The sequence below is a fragment of the Petromyzon marinus genome, chromosome 66, assembly GCF_048934315.1.
Source record: "Petromyzon marinus isolate PM22_M1 ecotype Great Lakes invasive population chromosome 66, UKy_Petmar_22M1.pri1.0, whole genome shotgun sequence".
Lineage (NCBI taxonomy): Eukaryota > Metazoa > Chordata > Hyperoartia > Petromyzontiformes > Petromyzontidae > Petromyzon > Petromyzon marinus.
The window spans coordinates 4816696-4832694 of NC_133732.1; the positions used below are offsets into that span (position 1 = coordinate 4816696).

Consider the following 15999-nt stretch of genomic DNA (forward strand, 5'->3'; position numbering starts at 1 on the left):
TTAGCGAGTGGGTGGGTGAGTGGGTGGATGAGCGAGCGAGTGAATGGGCGAGTGGATGGGCTTAGCGAGTGGGTGGGTGATTGGGTGGATGAGCGAGCGAGTGAATGGGCGAGTGGATGGGCTTAGCGAGTGAGTGGGTGAGTGGGTGGATGAGCGAGCGAGTGAATGGGCGAGTGGACGGGCTTGGCGAGTGGGTGGGTGAGCGAGCGAATGGGCGAGTGGACGGGCTTAGCGAGTGGGTGGGTGAGTGGGTGGATGAGCGAGCGAGTGAATGGGCGAGTGGATGGGCTTAGCGAGTGGGTGGGTGATTGGGTGGATGAGCGAGCAAGTGAATGGGCGAGTGGATGGGCTTAGCGAGTGGATGGGTGGATGAGCGAGCGAGCGAATGGGCGAGTGGACGGGCTTGGCGAGTGGGTGGGTGAGTGGGCGAGTGGGTGGATGGGCGAGTGGACGGGCTTAGCGAGTGGGTGGGTGAGTGGGCGAGTGGGTGGGCTTAGCGAGTGGGTGGGTGAGTGGGCGAGTGGGTGGATGGGCGAGTGGACGGGCTTGGCGAGTGGGTGGGTGAGTGGGCGAGTGGGTGGATGGGCGAGTGGACGGGCTTAGCGAGTGGGTGGGTGAGTGGGTGGGTGAGTGGGTGGATGAGCGAGTGGACGGGCTTAACGAGTGGGTGGGTGAGTGGGCGAGTGGGTGGATGGGCGAGTCGACGGGCTTAGCGAGTGGGTGGGTGAGTGGGCGAGTGGGTGGATGGGCGAGTGGACGGGCTTAGCGAGTGGGTGGGTGAGTGAGTGGGCGAGTGGGTGGATGAGCGAGCGAGCGGTCGAGTTGCGAGCGGGCGACTTTCCAGGCGACGGCAGCAGCGCACCTTCAGAGTTGCACTGGCACGGGTTCAACTCGGCACCGGAGTGACCGAGACCCCCACAAACAACGCAGACGTGGAGCGTGAGGGGTAGAGGAGCGTGAGGGGTAGAGGAGCGTGAGGGGTAGAGGAGCGTGAGGGGTAGAGGAGCGTGAGGGGTAGAGGAGCGTGAGGGGTAGAGGAGCGTGAGGGGTAGAGGAGCGTGAGGGGTAGAGGAGCGTGAGGGGTAGAGGAGCGTGAGGGGTAGAGGCGAGCGAGGGGTAGAGGAGCGTGAGGGGTAGAGGAGCGTGAGGGGTAGAGGAGCGTGAGGGGTAGAGGAGCGTGAGGGGTAGAGGAGCGTGAGGGGTAGAGGAGCGTGAGGGGTAGAGGAGCGTGAGGGGTAGAGGAGCGTGAGGGGCTGAGTGGTTCAGGAGGTGCGCGGTTTGGGGGAGTGGGAGAATTAGTGAGTGAGTGGGTGGGCGAGTGAGTGGGTGGATGGGTGGGTGGATGGGTGGGTGGATGGGTGGGTGGATGGGTGGGCGAGTGAGTGAGTGGGTGGGTGGGCGAGTGGGTGGATGGGTGGGTGGGTGGATGGATGGGTGGGCGAGTGAGTGGGTGGATGGGTGGGTGGGTGGATGGGTGGGTGGGTGGATGGGCGAGTGAGTGAGTGAGTGGGCGAGTGAGTGAGTGGGCGGGTGGGTGCGTGAGTGAGTGAGTGGGTGAGTAGGTGGGTGGATGGGCGAGTGAGTGAGTGGGTGGATGGGTGGGTGGATGGGTGGACGGGTGGGTGGGCGAGTGGGTGGGCGAGTGAATGAGTGGGTGGATGGGTGGGCGAGCGAGTGGATGGGCGAGGGAGTGGGACAGTGAGTGGGTGGGCGAGTCACTGGGTTGGAGAGTGGGTGGGCGGGCGGGCGGGCAGGCGGGCGGGGGAGCGATTAGCTAAGCGAATGGGTAGGTGGCACAGAGACACACAGAGACACAGAGACACACAGACAGAGACACAGAGACACACACAGACAGAGACACAGACAGAGACAGAGACACACACAGACAGAGACACAGAGACACACACAGACAGAGACACAGACAGAGACAGAGACACACACAGACAGAGACACAGAGACACACACAGACAGAGACACAGACAGAGACAGAGACACACACAGACAGAGACACAGAGACACACACAGACAGAGACACAGAGACACAGAGACACACAGAGACACACACAGACAGAGACACACAGAGACACAGACACACAGAGACACACACAGACAGAGACACACACAGACAGAGACACAGAGACACACACAGACAGAGACACAGAGACACACACAGACACACACACAGAGACACACAGACACACAGAGACACACACACACAGACAGACAGACACACAGAGACACACACAGAGACACACAGAGACAGACAGAGACGCGCGACCACCGCCGCCAACTGGACGCAGCAAAAAGGGGGGGGGGTTGCGACCCCCGCTGTGTGCGTCGACGTTTCGGGCGACAGACCACCCCCCCCCCCGTCCCCCCGTGTACCGATCGGATGGACACGTTGTGCTCTAGGACGATGGAGTCGATGGTGTACTCCCGCTCCTCATCGGTCAGCGTGCAACCTGCACAAAGGCAGGAGGATCAGCGTCATCACCGTCAGTCTCTGGGGAGTGGGGGGGCGGGGTCCCTGGGCAGTGTGGGGGGTCTCTGGGCAGTGTGGGGGGGGGGTCTCTGGGCAGTGTGGGGGGTCTCTGGGCAGTGTGGGGGGTCTCTGGGGAGTGTGGGGGGGTCTCTGGGGAGTGTGGGGGGTCTCTGGGCAGTGTGGGGGGGTCTCTGGGGAGTGTGGGGGGGTCTATGGGCAGTGTGGGGGGGTCTATGGGCAGTGTGGGGGGTCTCTGGGCAGTGTGGGGGGGTCTCTGGGGAGTGTGGGGGGGTCTATGGGCAGTGTGGGGGGTCTCTGGGCAGTGTGGGGGGTCTCTGGGCAGTGTGGGGGGGGTCTCTGGGCAGTGTGGGGGGTCTCTGGGCAGTGTGGGGGGTCCCTGGGCAGTGTGGGGGGTCTCTGGGCAGTGTGGGGGGGGTCTCTGGGCAGTGTGGGGGGGGTCTCTGGGCAGTGTGGGGGGGGTCTCTGGGCAGTGTGGGGGGTCTCTGGGCAGTGTGGGGGGTCTCTGGGCAGTGTGGGGGGGGTCTCTGGGCAGTGTGGGGGGGGTCTCTGGGCAGTGTGGGGGGGGTCTCTGGGCAGTGTGGGGGGTCTCTGGGCAGTGTGGGGGGTCTCTGGGCAGTGTGGGGGGTCTCTGGGCAGTGTGGGGGGGTCCGTGGGCAGTGTGGGGGGGTCCCTGGGCAGTGTGGCGGGGTCTCTGGGCAGTGTGGGGGGTCTCTGGGCAGTGTGGGGGGTCTCTGGGAAGTGTGGGGGGTCTCTGGGCAGTGTGGGGGGGGTCTCTGGGCAGTGTGGGGGGGGTCTCTGGGCAGTGTGGGGGGGGTCTCTGGGCAGTGTGGGGGGTCTCTGGGCAGTGTGGGGGGTCTCTGGGCAGTGTGGGGGGTCTCTGGGCAGTGTGGGGGGTCTCTGGGCAGTGTGGGGGGGGTCTCTGGGCAGTGTGGGGGGGGTCTCTGGGCAGTGTGGGGGGTCTCTGGGCAGTGTGGGGGGTCTCTGGGCAGTGTGGGGGGTCTCTGGGCAGTGTGGGGGGTCTCTGGGCAGTGTGGGGGGGTCCGTGGGCAGTGTGGGGGGTCCCTGGGCAGTGTGGGGGGGTCTCTGGGCAGTGTGGGGGGGGTCTCTGGGCAGTGTGGGGGGTCTCTGGGCAGTGTGGGGGGTCTCTGGGCAGTGTGGGGGGTCTCTGGGCAGTGTGGGGGGTCTCTGGGCAGTGTGGGGGGTCTCTGGGCAGTGTGGGGGGTCTCTGGGCAGTGTGGGGGGTCTCTGGGGAGTGTGGGGGGTCTCTGGGGAGTGTGGGGGGTCTCTGGGGAGTGTGGGGGGTCTCTGGGGAGTGTGGGGGGTCTCTGGGCAGTGTGGGGGGTCTCTGGGCAGTGTGGGGGGTCTCTGGGGAGTGTGGGGGGTCTCTGGGCAGTGTGGGGGGTCTCTGGGGAGTGTGGGGGGGCCTCTGGGCAGTGTGGGGGGTCTCTGGGCAGTGTGGGGGGTCTCTGGGCAGTGTGGGGGGTCTCTGGGGAGTGTGGGGGGTCTCTGGGCAGTGTGGGGGGGGCCTCTGGGCAGTGTGGGGGGTCTCTGGGGAGTGTGGGGGGTCTCTGGGAAGTGTGGGGGGTGTCTGGGCAGTGTGGGGGGTCTCTGGGCCGTGTGGAGGGTCTCTGGGCAGTGTGGGGGGTCTCTGGGCAGTGTGGGGGGTCTCTGGGCAGTGTGGGGGGTCTCTGGGCAGTGTGGGGGGTCTCTGGGCAGTGTGGGGGGTCTCTGGGGAGTGTGGGGGGTCTCTGGGGAGTGTGGGGGGTCTCTGGGGAGTGTGGGGGGTCTCTGGGGAGTGTGGGGGGTCTCTGGGGAGTGTGGGGGGTCTCTGGGGAGTGTGGGGGGGTCTCTGGGCAGTGTGGGGGGTCTCTGGGCAGTGTGGGGGGTCTCTGGGCAGTGTGGGGGGTCTCTGGGCAGTGTGGGGGGGGTCTCTGGGCAGTGTGGGGGGGGTCTCTGGGCAGTGTGGGGGGGGTCTCTGGGCAGTGTGGGGGGGGTCTCTGGGCAGTGTGGGGGGGGTCTCTGGGCAGTGTGGGGGGGGTCTCTGGGCAGTGTGGGGGGGGTCTCTGGGCAGTGTGGGGGGGGTCTCTGGGCAGTGTGGGGGGTCTCTGTGGAGTGGGTGGGGGGTCTCTGGGCAGTGTGGGGGGTCTCTGGGCAGTGTGTGGGGTCTCTGGGCAGTGTGGGGGGTCTCTGGGCAGTGTGGGGGGGTCTCTGGGCAGGGTGGGGGGGTCCCTGGGGAGTGTGGGGGGTCTCTGGGCAGTGTGGGTGGTCTCTGGGCAGTGTGGGGGGGTCTCTGGGCAGTGTGGGGGGTCTCTGGGCAGTGTGGGGGGTCTCTGGGCAGTGTGGGGGGTCTCTGGGCAGTGTGGGGGGTCTCTGGGCAGTGTGGGGGGTCTCTGGGCAGTGTGGGGGGTCTCTGGGCAGTGTGGGGGGTCTCTGGGCAGTGTGGGGGGTCTCTGGGCAGTGTGGGGGGTCTCTGGGCAGTGTGGGGGGTCTCTGGGCAGTGTGGGGGGTCTCTGGGCAGTGTGGGGGGTCTCTGGGCAGTGTGGGGGTCTCTGGGCAGTGTGGGGGTCTCTGGGCAGTGTGGGGGTCTCTGGGCAGTGTGGGGGGGTCTCTGGGCAGTGTGGGGGGTCTCTGGGCAGTGTGGGGGGTCTCTGGGCAGTGTGGGGGGTCTCTGGGCAGTGTGGGGGGTCTCTGGGCAGTGTGGGGGGTCTCTGGGCAGTGTGGGGGGTCTCTGGGCAGTGTGGGGGGTCTCTGGGCAGTGTGGGGGGTCTCTGGGCAGTGTGGGGGGTCTCTGGGCAGTGTGGGGGGTCTCTGGGCAGTGTGGGGGGTCTCTGGGCAGTGTTGGGGGGTCTCTGGGCAGTGTGGGGGGTCTATGGGCAGTGTGGGGGGTCTCTGGGCAGTGCGGGGGTCTCTGGGCAGTGTGGGGGGTCTCTGGGCAGTGTGGGGGGTCTCTGGGCAGTGTGGGGGGGTCTCTGGGCAGTGTGGGGGGGGTCTCTGGGCAGTGTGGGGGGGGTCTCTGGGCAGTGTGGGGGGGGTCTCTGGGCAGTGTGGGGGGGGTCTCTGGGCAGTGTGGAGGGGGTCTCTGGGCAGTGTGGGGGGTCTCTGTGGAGTGGGTGGGGGGGTCTCTGGGCAGTGTGGGGGGTCTCTGGGCAGTGTGTGGGGTCTCTGGGCAGTGTGGGGGGTCTCTGGGCAGTGTGGGGGGGTCTCTGGGCAGGGTGGGGGGGTCCCTGGGGAGTGTGGGGGGTCTCTGGGCAGTGTGGGTGGTCTCTGGGCAGTGTGGGGGGGTCTCTGGGCAGTGTGGTGGGGTCCCTGGGGAGTGTGGGGGGTCTCTGGGCAGTGTGGGGGGTCTCTGGGCAGTGTGGGGGGTCTCTGGGCAGTGTGGGGGGTCTCTGGGCAGTGTGGGGGGTCTCTGGGCAGTGTGGGGGGTCTATGGGCAGTGTGGGGGGTCTCTGGGCAGTGCGGGGGTCTCTGGGCAGTGTGGGGGGTCTCTGGGCAGTGTGGGGGGTCTCTGGGCAGTGTGGGGGGGTCTCTGGGCAGTGCGGGGGGTCTATGGGCAGTGTGGGGGTCTCTGGGCAGTGTGGGGGGTCTCTGGGCAGTGTGGGGGGTCTCTGGGCAGTGTGGGGGGGGTCTCTGGGCAGTGTGGGGGGGGTCTCTGGGCAGTGTGGGGGGTCTCTGGGCAGTGTGGGGGGTCTCTGGGCAGTGTGGGGGTCTCTGGGGAGTGTGGGGGGTCTCTGGGTAGTGTGGGGGGGGTCTCTGGGCAGTGTGGGGGGGGTCTCTGGGCAGTGTGGGGGGTCTCTGGGCAGTGTGGGGCGTCTGTGGGCAGTGTGGGGGGTCTCTGGGCAGTGTGGGGGGTCTCTGGGCAGTGTGGGGGGTCTCTGGGCAGTGTGGGGGGGTCTGTGGGTAGTGTGGGGGGTCTCTGGGCAGTGTGGGGGGTCTCTGGGCAGTGTGGGGGGGGTCTCTGGGCAGTGTGGGGGGGAGTCTCTGGGCAGTGTGGGGGGTCTCTGGGGAGTGTGGGGGGTCTCTGGGGAGTGTGGGGGGGTCTCTGGGGAGTGAGGGGGGGTCTCTGGGCAGTGTGGGGGGTCTCTGGGCAGTGTGGGGGGTCTCTGGGCAGTGTGGGGGGTCTCTGGGCAGTGTGGGGGGTCTCTGGGGAGTGTGGGGGGGTCTCTGGGGAGTGTGGGGGGGTCTCTGGGGAGTGTGGGGGGGTCTCTGGGGAGTGTGGGGGGGTCTCTGGGCAGTGTGGGGGGGTCTCTGGGCAGTGTGGGGGGTCTCTGGGCAGTGTGGGGGGGGGTCTCTGGGCAGTGTGGGGGGTCTCTGGGCAGTGTGGGGGGTCTCTGGGGAGTGTGGGGGGGTCTCTGGGGAGTGAGGGGGGGTCTCTGGGCAGTGTGGGGGGTCTCTGGGCAGTGTGGGGGGTCTCTGAGCAGTGTGGGGGGTCTCTGGGGAGTGTGGGGGGTCTCTGGGGAGTGTGGGGGGGTCTCTGGGGAGTGTGGGGGGGTCTCTGGGGAGTGTGGGCGGTCTCTGGGCAGTGTGGGCGGTCTCTGGGCAGTGTGGGGGGTCTCTGGGCAGTGTGGGGGGTCTCTGGGCAGTGTGGGGGGTCTCTGGGCAGTGTGGGGGGTCTTTGGGCAGTGTGGGGGGTCCCTGGGGAGTGTGGGGGGTCTATGGGCAGTGTGGGGGGTCTATGGGCAGTGTGGGGGGTCTCTGGGGAGTGTGGGGGGTCTATGGGTAGTGTGGGGGGTCCCTGGGCAGTGTGGGGGGTGTCTAAGCAGTGTGGGGGGTCTCTGGGCAGTGTGGGGGGTCTCTGGGCAGTGTGGGGGGGTCTCTGGGCAGTGTGGGGGGGTCTATGGGCAGTGTGGGGGGGTCTATGGGCAGTGTGGGGGTCTCTGGGGAGTGTGGGGGGGTCTCTGGGGAGTGTGGGGGGGTCTCTGGGCAGTGCGGGGGGTCTCTGGGCAGTGCGGGGGGTCTGTGGGCAGTGCGGGGGGTCTCTGGGTAGTGTGGGGGGTCCCTAGGGAGTGTGGGGGGTCTTTGGACAGTGTGGGGGGTCTCTGGGCAGTGTGGGGGGTCTTTGGGCAGTGTGGGGGGTCTCTGGGCAGTGTGGGGGGTCTCTGGAGAGTGTGGGGGGTCTCTGGGCAGTGTGGGGGGGGTCTGTGGGCAGTGTGGGGGGTCTCTGGGCAGTGTGGGGGGGTCTGTGGGCAGTGTGGGGGGTCTCTGGGCAGTGTGGGGGGGTCTGTGGGCAGTGCTGGTGTGAGGACGGTCTTCATTAGGTGCTCGCTAACAGCACTTGCCCCTACAGCCCTGCATGACGCTAGACACGAGGTGTGTGGGTGGGTGGTGGTGACCACGTTTGTGTGACCGCCCCCCCACACACCACCCCCACCACCACCACCCCCCCCCCCCCCCCCCCACACAGGCACACACTCCCCACAAAACAAGCGCGTCACCACGACGCTTGTGCCAGGCCACGTGCACCTTGAGGCCACGTGAAGTGTCGAACGCCCGCTTGCAGACCCAGGTGCTACGGGTCGACTGACTGAGATGACTGGCTGATGCACCACCTGTGCCCCCTACTGTGCCAACCTGCTGTGCTTTAGCCACCCGGCGCTCCGCTCGTTGTGGTGAGCGTCGCTCCTCCGCCCTCCGTTGTTGTTGGAGGGCGACTGCCTCCAACTGCCCAGCAGCAGCGTCCTTCACGAGCCTCCTCCACAGAGGCCGATCTTGACACCGCTGGTACCGGTCATCGGCAAGTCCACTCAGCTCCACGTCCTCCTGTACCACATCACTCCATCTCTTCTCTAGCCCGTGCCGCGCCCGCTTAGCCCCCTCAATCTGGCCGAATAAAAGCTGTTTGGCCATGCGGTGGCTGGGCATGCGGGCTACATGACCCAGCCAACGCAGCCTTGCCCGCCGGAGGAGCTCACCGATGGGACCTTGCCCAGATCCTTCAAGGATTTGTGAGCTCCTCACACAATCCAGCCTGGTTTAACCCAGGATGGATCGTAGGCAGGCTAGCCTAAATGTTTCTAATCGGCGAAGATGTTCCATTAGGGGGTCCACGTTTCACAAGCGTTGAGAAGGGAGAGAATGACCGTGGCCGAGAAAACCTGAAGTTTAGTGTGGAGCGACAGAACAGGTAGCTTCCACACAGCGTTACGCAACCGATGATAAGATATTGCCGCTCGACTGATTCGGAGTGAGACCTCTGCTGTTAAACTGGAGCCGGTCATAAGCACACTGCCCAGGTATGGGAAACTCTCCACTCTCCACAACTGCCCCATCACCGATTGGGAGATGTGGGGGTGGAGTGTCCGATGGTACAAAATACCCAGGCAGGTGCTTAGTTTTGGTGGGGCTGATGGTAAGGCCCCACCTCTTAGTGGCATGCTCCAGTCTCAGCAGCAGCGTCTCCAACTCCTCCTCCGAATGTGCAGCTATTACCAAATCATCAGCATACATAACGTGGAAGAGCAATAGGGAGCCATCCCTTGACCGCACCCGGGCGTCGATCAGCCTCCCATTATATCTGTACCATATGGAGATTCCCCCGGTACAGCTATTGAAGGCTTCACGAACTACGTGGTCAAAATAGATGTTAAATAATGTGGGAGCCAGAGGACATCCCTGTCGCACCCCAAGGTTAACAGGGAATGGCTCCGACTCCCGGCCACGTAGTTTTACCCGGGCCTGCTTACCATCATGAAGGTCCTTAAATGATCGTGAGCAGAGGGTCAGGTACTCCAAAAGCACGAAGAACAACCCAGAGCCCAGGCCTACTGATGGTATCATAGGCCTTGACCAGGTCTATAAAGCAGATATGTAGGTCTTGTTGGAATTCCCTACACCTCTGCTGTAGTAGACGGACAGAAAATATGGCATCTGTCCAGGACCACCCTTTCCTGAAACCGCATTGGGACTCCGCAAGCCTCTCTTCAGCGTGCCTGGCAAGGTGATGTTGAATAATCCTTGCCAGGACCTTTCCCGGCACACTGAGGAGTGAGATGCCCCTGTAATTGTTACAGTCTGTGCGGTCCCCCTTCTTAAAAAGGGGGACCACCAGTGCATCCTTCCAATCCTGCGGAACCCATCCAGTGGTCCAGACTGTTGTTATGATGCCATATAGGGCAGTCTGTGCACAAACGCCGCCCTCCCTCAGCATTTCGCTTGGGAGATCATCTCTGCCCGCTGCCTTTCCTGGTCTCAGACTCCGGATCGCCTTCAGTACTTCCTCAACAGATGGCACCTCAGCCAGCCACTCACAAGGGGTGACTTCTTCCAATATTTGAGGCATCGCAGCCTCAGCAGGGTCATCCTTACTTTGTGCCACGATGTTTTCCTGGCTGAGGGATTTTCCCTCCCCCAGGACCTCACAGAAATGCTCAGCAAATCTGCAAACCTGTTCCTGGGGGTCGGAGATTGGGTCACCGTTTTTCCCCTAATGATGGTAATAGGTGTGGCGCTGCAGATTACTTTTTTGATGGAGTTAAATAGAGATTTGTGATCACGGGCCACTGAGGCAGACTCCATCTCCTCAGCAACCCGCGACCACCACCCATCCTTGCAGCGCCTCACGGCTCTCCAAACCTCCGAGTGAAGGCTGTGGTAAGCCTCATTCTCTGAAGTGGGATTCTGTAGCCAATGACAGTGGGCCTGTCGCTTTTTCTCAACCATCCTGAACACCTCCTCTGTCAGCCAGGGTCTCTGGGGAGGTCTGGACCGCGTACCCAAAGCAGCCATTGCAGCTGCATTAGTCAGTCCTAAACCTCGCCCATTTACCCTCGACATCAGGAGGAGTTGGGGACGATGCCAATCCCAGCCACAAGCGATGATGAAATTCTCGCTTGCAACTTTCATCAGATAACTGAGACCAGGCCACTTTAGGTTGGAATGGGGTCCTCGGTGTACACCCACCGCCGGAGTGGAAGAATGGCAGGCGCATCTTACAGATGACTAGTCGATGGTCAGAGGGCAGATCAGCTCCACGGTAGGCCCTGGTGTCAAGGACATGGGCTCGCATCCGCTGGTCCGTCACTATGTAGTAAAGCAGATGTTCTTGCTTGGACCCGGCATGCATCCATGATGTTGTGTGGATGCTCCGATGCCGGAATAGCGTGTTTGTAATTACAAGCCCATGGGCTGCACAAAAATCTAGCAGCCTCCTACCGTTGTTATTGAGCTTATCTGGCCCATGCCCTCCAATCACTCCAGACCAGGTGCCAGTATCATGACCAACTCGGGCATTGAAGTCACCCAACATGATGACTATCCCGAGGGGCCACTTTAGCCAGCACCTGTGACAGGAGGTCATAAAAGGCATCCGACTCATTGGCTTAGCCTGCATCCCTCCACGGATGTTCATCTTCGGTGGGGGTATAAGTAACCACGACCACCATTCCTCGCCTCCGGTTGATGGGAATGCGAGCCCAAAGTAGCCTGGGGCTTACAGCTTCCCACACCTCACCGCCACGCTCCCACGCCCCCTTCATTCTTTTGTTCAAAAGAAGAGCCACACCCTGTTTTTGGCAGTCTGCTGCCCCGAGTAGAGGACTGTCCACCCGTCATGGTGGCAGGAGCCAGAACCGGTCCACCGGACCTCCTGAATGCCGCATAGATCCAGGCAGTACCGGTCCAGCTCCCGACAGAGGAGTGGCAGCTTCTCCTCGGCAGTGAGCGTTCGAACATTCCACGTGGCCACCCGTAGTGGTTTTTCGTTGTTTCTGGAGGAGCCCCGAGGGTAGAGATTCAATCTCCTGGCTCCGCCAAATGGGGTTTGGCCAGGAGACGTCATAGACGCCTGTCCCCCCGGGGCCTCCAACACAAACTTATTTGTTACATATTTCAGTTTAACTCATGGTTTAGTGGTAATTAATTGAAGGTGGAGGGGTTACCAGCCCCTCGCACCCGTCCAGAGCCCCCGTTTAGTCCCTGTGGTGGTCACAGACGCCATGAAGGGAGGAGCCAATCGGAATTGGATCTCCCCCCACAGCATTGTCCACGACAGAGTTGCCCATCCGGCACCGCGAGGAGGTATCACTATCACACACACACACTATGACACTCACACTCACTATCACACACTCACTATGACACTCACACACTCACTATGACACTCACACACACTATCACACACTCACTATGACACACACACTCACTATGACACTCACACACTCACTATGACACTCACACACTCACTATGACACTCACACTATGACACTCACACTATGACACACTCACGCACTCACTATGACACTCACACTCACACTATCACACACTCACTATGACACTCACACACTATGACACACTCACACTATGACACTCACACACTCACTATGACACACTCACTCACTATGACACTATCACACACACACTCACTATCACACACACACTCACTATGACACACACTCACACTCACTATGACACTCACTATCACACTCACACTCACTATGACACTCACTATCACACTCACACTCACTATGACACACTCACACACACCCCCAGCACGTACTCCACAGGTAGGCGAGGGAGCGTTCTGCTGCTCCGCTGACGCGACTCGCGTTGGGGTCCATGGCGCTGGTGTAGCAAGCGGCGCGGGTCCGGAGGGCGCCGACGCCGCTACCGCCGCTACCGCCGCTGCCGCCACCGCCGCTGCCGCCGGCACTTCGAGTGGTCGGCATCGTGGAGATCCTCGGGCGGATCACTCCTCTAGTGGGGGCGGGGGACACGTGGGTCACGTGGGTATTGAGTAGTAGTATCATCATCATCATCGTCAGTAGCAGTAGCAGTCTCATCATCATCATCATCAGTAGCAGTCTCATCATCATCAGCAGCATTAGTAGTAGTAGTCTCATCATCATCATCAGCAGCAGCAGCAGCCATCATCATCATCAGCAGTAGTAGTAGTCTCATCATCATCAGCAGCAGTAGTATCATCATCATCATCAGCAGTAGTAATCATCATCATCAGCAGTAGTAATAATCATCATCAGCAGTAGTAATCATCATCATCAGCAGCAGTAATAATCATCATCAGCATCAGCAGTAATCATCATCATCATCAGCAGCAGTAATCATCATCATCATCATCAGCAGCAGTAATCATCATCATCATCAGCAGCAGTAATCATCATCAGCAGCTGCAATCATCATCATCATCATCATCAGCAGCAATCATCATCATCATCAGCAGCAGCAATCATCATCATCAGCAGCAGTAGTAATCATCATCATCAGCAGTAATCATCATCATCATCAGCAGCAGCAGTAATCATCATCATCATCAGCAGCAGCAGTAGTAATCATCATCATCATCAGCAGCAGTAGTAATCATCATCAGCAGTAGTAATCACCATCATCATCAGCAGCAGTAGTAATCATCATCATCATCATCATCAGCAGTAGTAATCATCATCATCATCATCAGCAGTAGTAATCATCATCATCATCATCAGCAGTAGTAGTAGTAATCATCATCATCAACATCAGCAGCAGTAGTAGTAATCATCATCATCAACATCAGCAGCAGCAGTAGTAGTAATCATCATCATCATCATCAGCAGCAGCAGCAGTAGTAATCATCATCATCATCATCAGCAGCAGTAGTAATCATCATCATCATCAGCAGTAGTAATCATCATCATCAGCAATAGTAATCATCATCATCAGCAATAGTAATCATCATCATCATCAGCAGTAGTAATCATCATCATCATCAGCAGCAGTAGTAATCATCATCATCAGCAGTAATCATCATCATCAGCAGCAGTAATCATCATCATCAGCAATCATCATCATCAGCAGGAGTAGTAGTCTCATCATCATCAGCAGCAGCAGTCATCATCATCAGCAGTAGTCATTATCATCATCAGCAGTAGTAGTAGTCTCATCATCATCATCAGCAGTAGTAGTCTCATCATCATCATCAGCAGCAGTAGTATCATCATCATCAGCAGCAGTAGTATCATCATCATCAGCAGCAGTAGTATCATCATCATCATCAGCAGTAGTATCATCATCATCAGCAGCAGTAGTATCATCATCATCAGCATCAGCAGCAGTAGTATCATCATCATCAGCATCATCATCATCATCAGTAGTATCATCATCAGCGGTAGTATCATCATCAGCAGTAGTATCATCATCATCATCAGCAGTAGTAGTAGTATCATCATCATCATCAGCAGTAGTAGTAGTATCATCATCATCAGCAGTAGTAGTATCATCATCATCATCAGCAGTAGTAGTATCATCATCATCAGCAGCAGCAGTAGTATCATCATCATCAGCAGCAGTATCATCATCATCAGCAGCAGTAGTAGTATCATCATCATCAGCAGTAGTATCATCATCATCATCAGTAGTATCATCATCATCATCAGCAGCAGTATCATCATCAGCAGCAGTAGTATCATCATCATCATCAGCAGTATCATCATCATCAGCAGCAGCAGCAGTATCATCATCATCATCAGCAGCAGTATCATCATCAGCAGCAGCAGTATCATCATCATCATCAGCAGCAGCAGTATCATCATCATCATCAGCAGCAGTAGTAGTAGCAGTAGTTTCATCATCATCAGCAGCAGTAGTAGCAGTCTCATCATCAGCAGTAGTAGTATCATCATCATCATCATCAGCAGTAGTAGTAGTATCATCATCATCAGCAGCAGTAGTAGTAGTATCATCATCATCATCATCAGCAGCAGTAATCATCATCATCAGCAGCAGTAGTATCATCATCATCATCAGCAGCAGCAGTAGTATCATCATCATCAGCAGTAGTATCATCATCATCAGCAGCAGTAGTAACATCATCATCATCAGCAGCAGTAGTATCATCATCATCAGCAGCAGTATCATCATCATCAGCAGCAGTATCATCATCATCAGCAGCAGTAGTATCATCATCAGCAGCAGCAGTAGTATCATCATCATCAGCAGCAGTAGTATCATCATCAGCAGCAGTAGTATCATCATCATCAGCAGCAGTATCATCATCATCAGCAGCAGTATCATCATCATCAGCAGCAGTATCATCATCATCAGCAGCAGTAGTATCATCATCATCATCATCAGCAGTAGTATCATCATCATCATCAGCAGCAGTAGTATCATCATCATCATCATCATCAGCAGCAGTAGTATCATCATCATCATCATCAGCAGCAGTAGTATCATCATCATCATCATCAGCAGCAGTAGTATCATCATCATCATCAGCAGCAGTAGTATCATCATCATCATCAGCAGCAGTATCATCATCATCATCATCAGCAGCAGTATCATCATCATCATCATCAGCAGCAGTATCATCATCATCAGCAGCAGTAGTATCATCATCATCAGCAGCAGTAGTATCATCATCAGCAGCAGTAGTATCATCATCAGCAGCAGTAGTATCATCATCAGCAGCAGCAGTAGTATCATCATCATCATCAGCAGCAGTATCATCATCATCAGCAGCAGCAGTAGTATCATCATCATCATCAGCATCATCATCATCAGCAGTAGTATCATCATCAGCGGCAGTAGTATCATCATCATCAGCAGTAGTATCATCATCATCATCAGCAGTAGTATCATCATCATCAGCAGTATCATCATCATCATCATCAGCAGTAGTAGTATCATCATCATCAGCAGTAGTAGTATCATCATCATCGTCAGCAGTAGTATCATCATCATCATCAGCAGCAGTATCATCATCATCAGCAGCAGTATCATCATCATCATCAGCAGTAGTAGTATCATCATCATCATCAGCAGTAGTATCATCATCAGCAGCAGTATCATCATCAGCAGCAGTAGTATCATCATCAGCAGCAGTATCATCATCATCAGCAGCAGCAGTATCATCATCATCATCAGCAGCAGCAGTATCATCATCATCAGCAGCAGCAGTATCATCATCATCAGCAGCAGTATCATCATCATCAGCAGCAGTATCATCATCATCAGCAGCAGTAGTAGTAGCAGTAGTTTCATCATCATCAGCAGCAGTAGTAGCAGTCTCATCATCAGCAGCAGTAGTAATCATCATCATCATCAGCAGCAGTAGTATCATCATCATCATCAGCAGCAGCAGTAGTATCATCATCATCATCATCAGCAGCAGTAGTATCATCATCATCAGCAGCAGTAGTATCATCATCATCAGCAGCAGCAGTATCATCATCATCAGCAGCAGTATCAGCATCATCATCATCAGCAGCAGTAGTATCATCATCATCATCAGCAGTAGTATCATCATCATCAGCAGCAGTAGTATCATCATCATCATCATCAGCAGCAGTATCATCATCATCATCAGCAGTATCATCATCATCATCAGCAGCAGTATCATCATCATCATCAGCAGCAGTAGTATCATCATCATCATCAGCAGTAGTATCATCATCATCAGCAGTAGTATCATCATCAGCAGCAGCAGTAGTATCATCATCATCATCAGCAGCAGTAGTATCATCATCATCAGCAGCAGCAGTAGTATCATCATGATCAGCAGTAGTATCATC

At 57.9% G+C, this 15999-nt stretch overlaps 1 protein-coding gene across 3 annotated transcripts in view; it reads right to left on the reverse strand.

Annotated features, from left to right (window-relative positions):
• The window catches only part of LOC116937857 (uncharacterized), a 37324-nt gene that overhangs the window by 17788 nt on the left and 3537 nt on the right, over positions 1–15999 (reverse strand). For all 3 annotated transcript variants that reach the window (XM_076054588.1, XM_076054587.1, XM_076054589.1), the window contains exons 2-3: positions 11994–12190; positions 2386–2462 (exon numbers count right to left, since the gene is read on the reverse strand). In XM_076054588.1, coding sequence (XP_075910703.1) covers positions 2386–2462; positions 11994–12162 — 246 coding nt within the window. In that variant the 5' untranslated portion in view covers positions 12163–12190. The remainder of the gene's footprint in view (positions 1–2385; positions 2463–11993; positions 12191–15999) is intronic.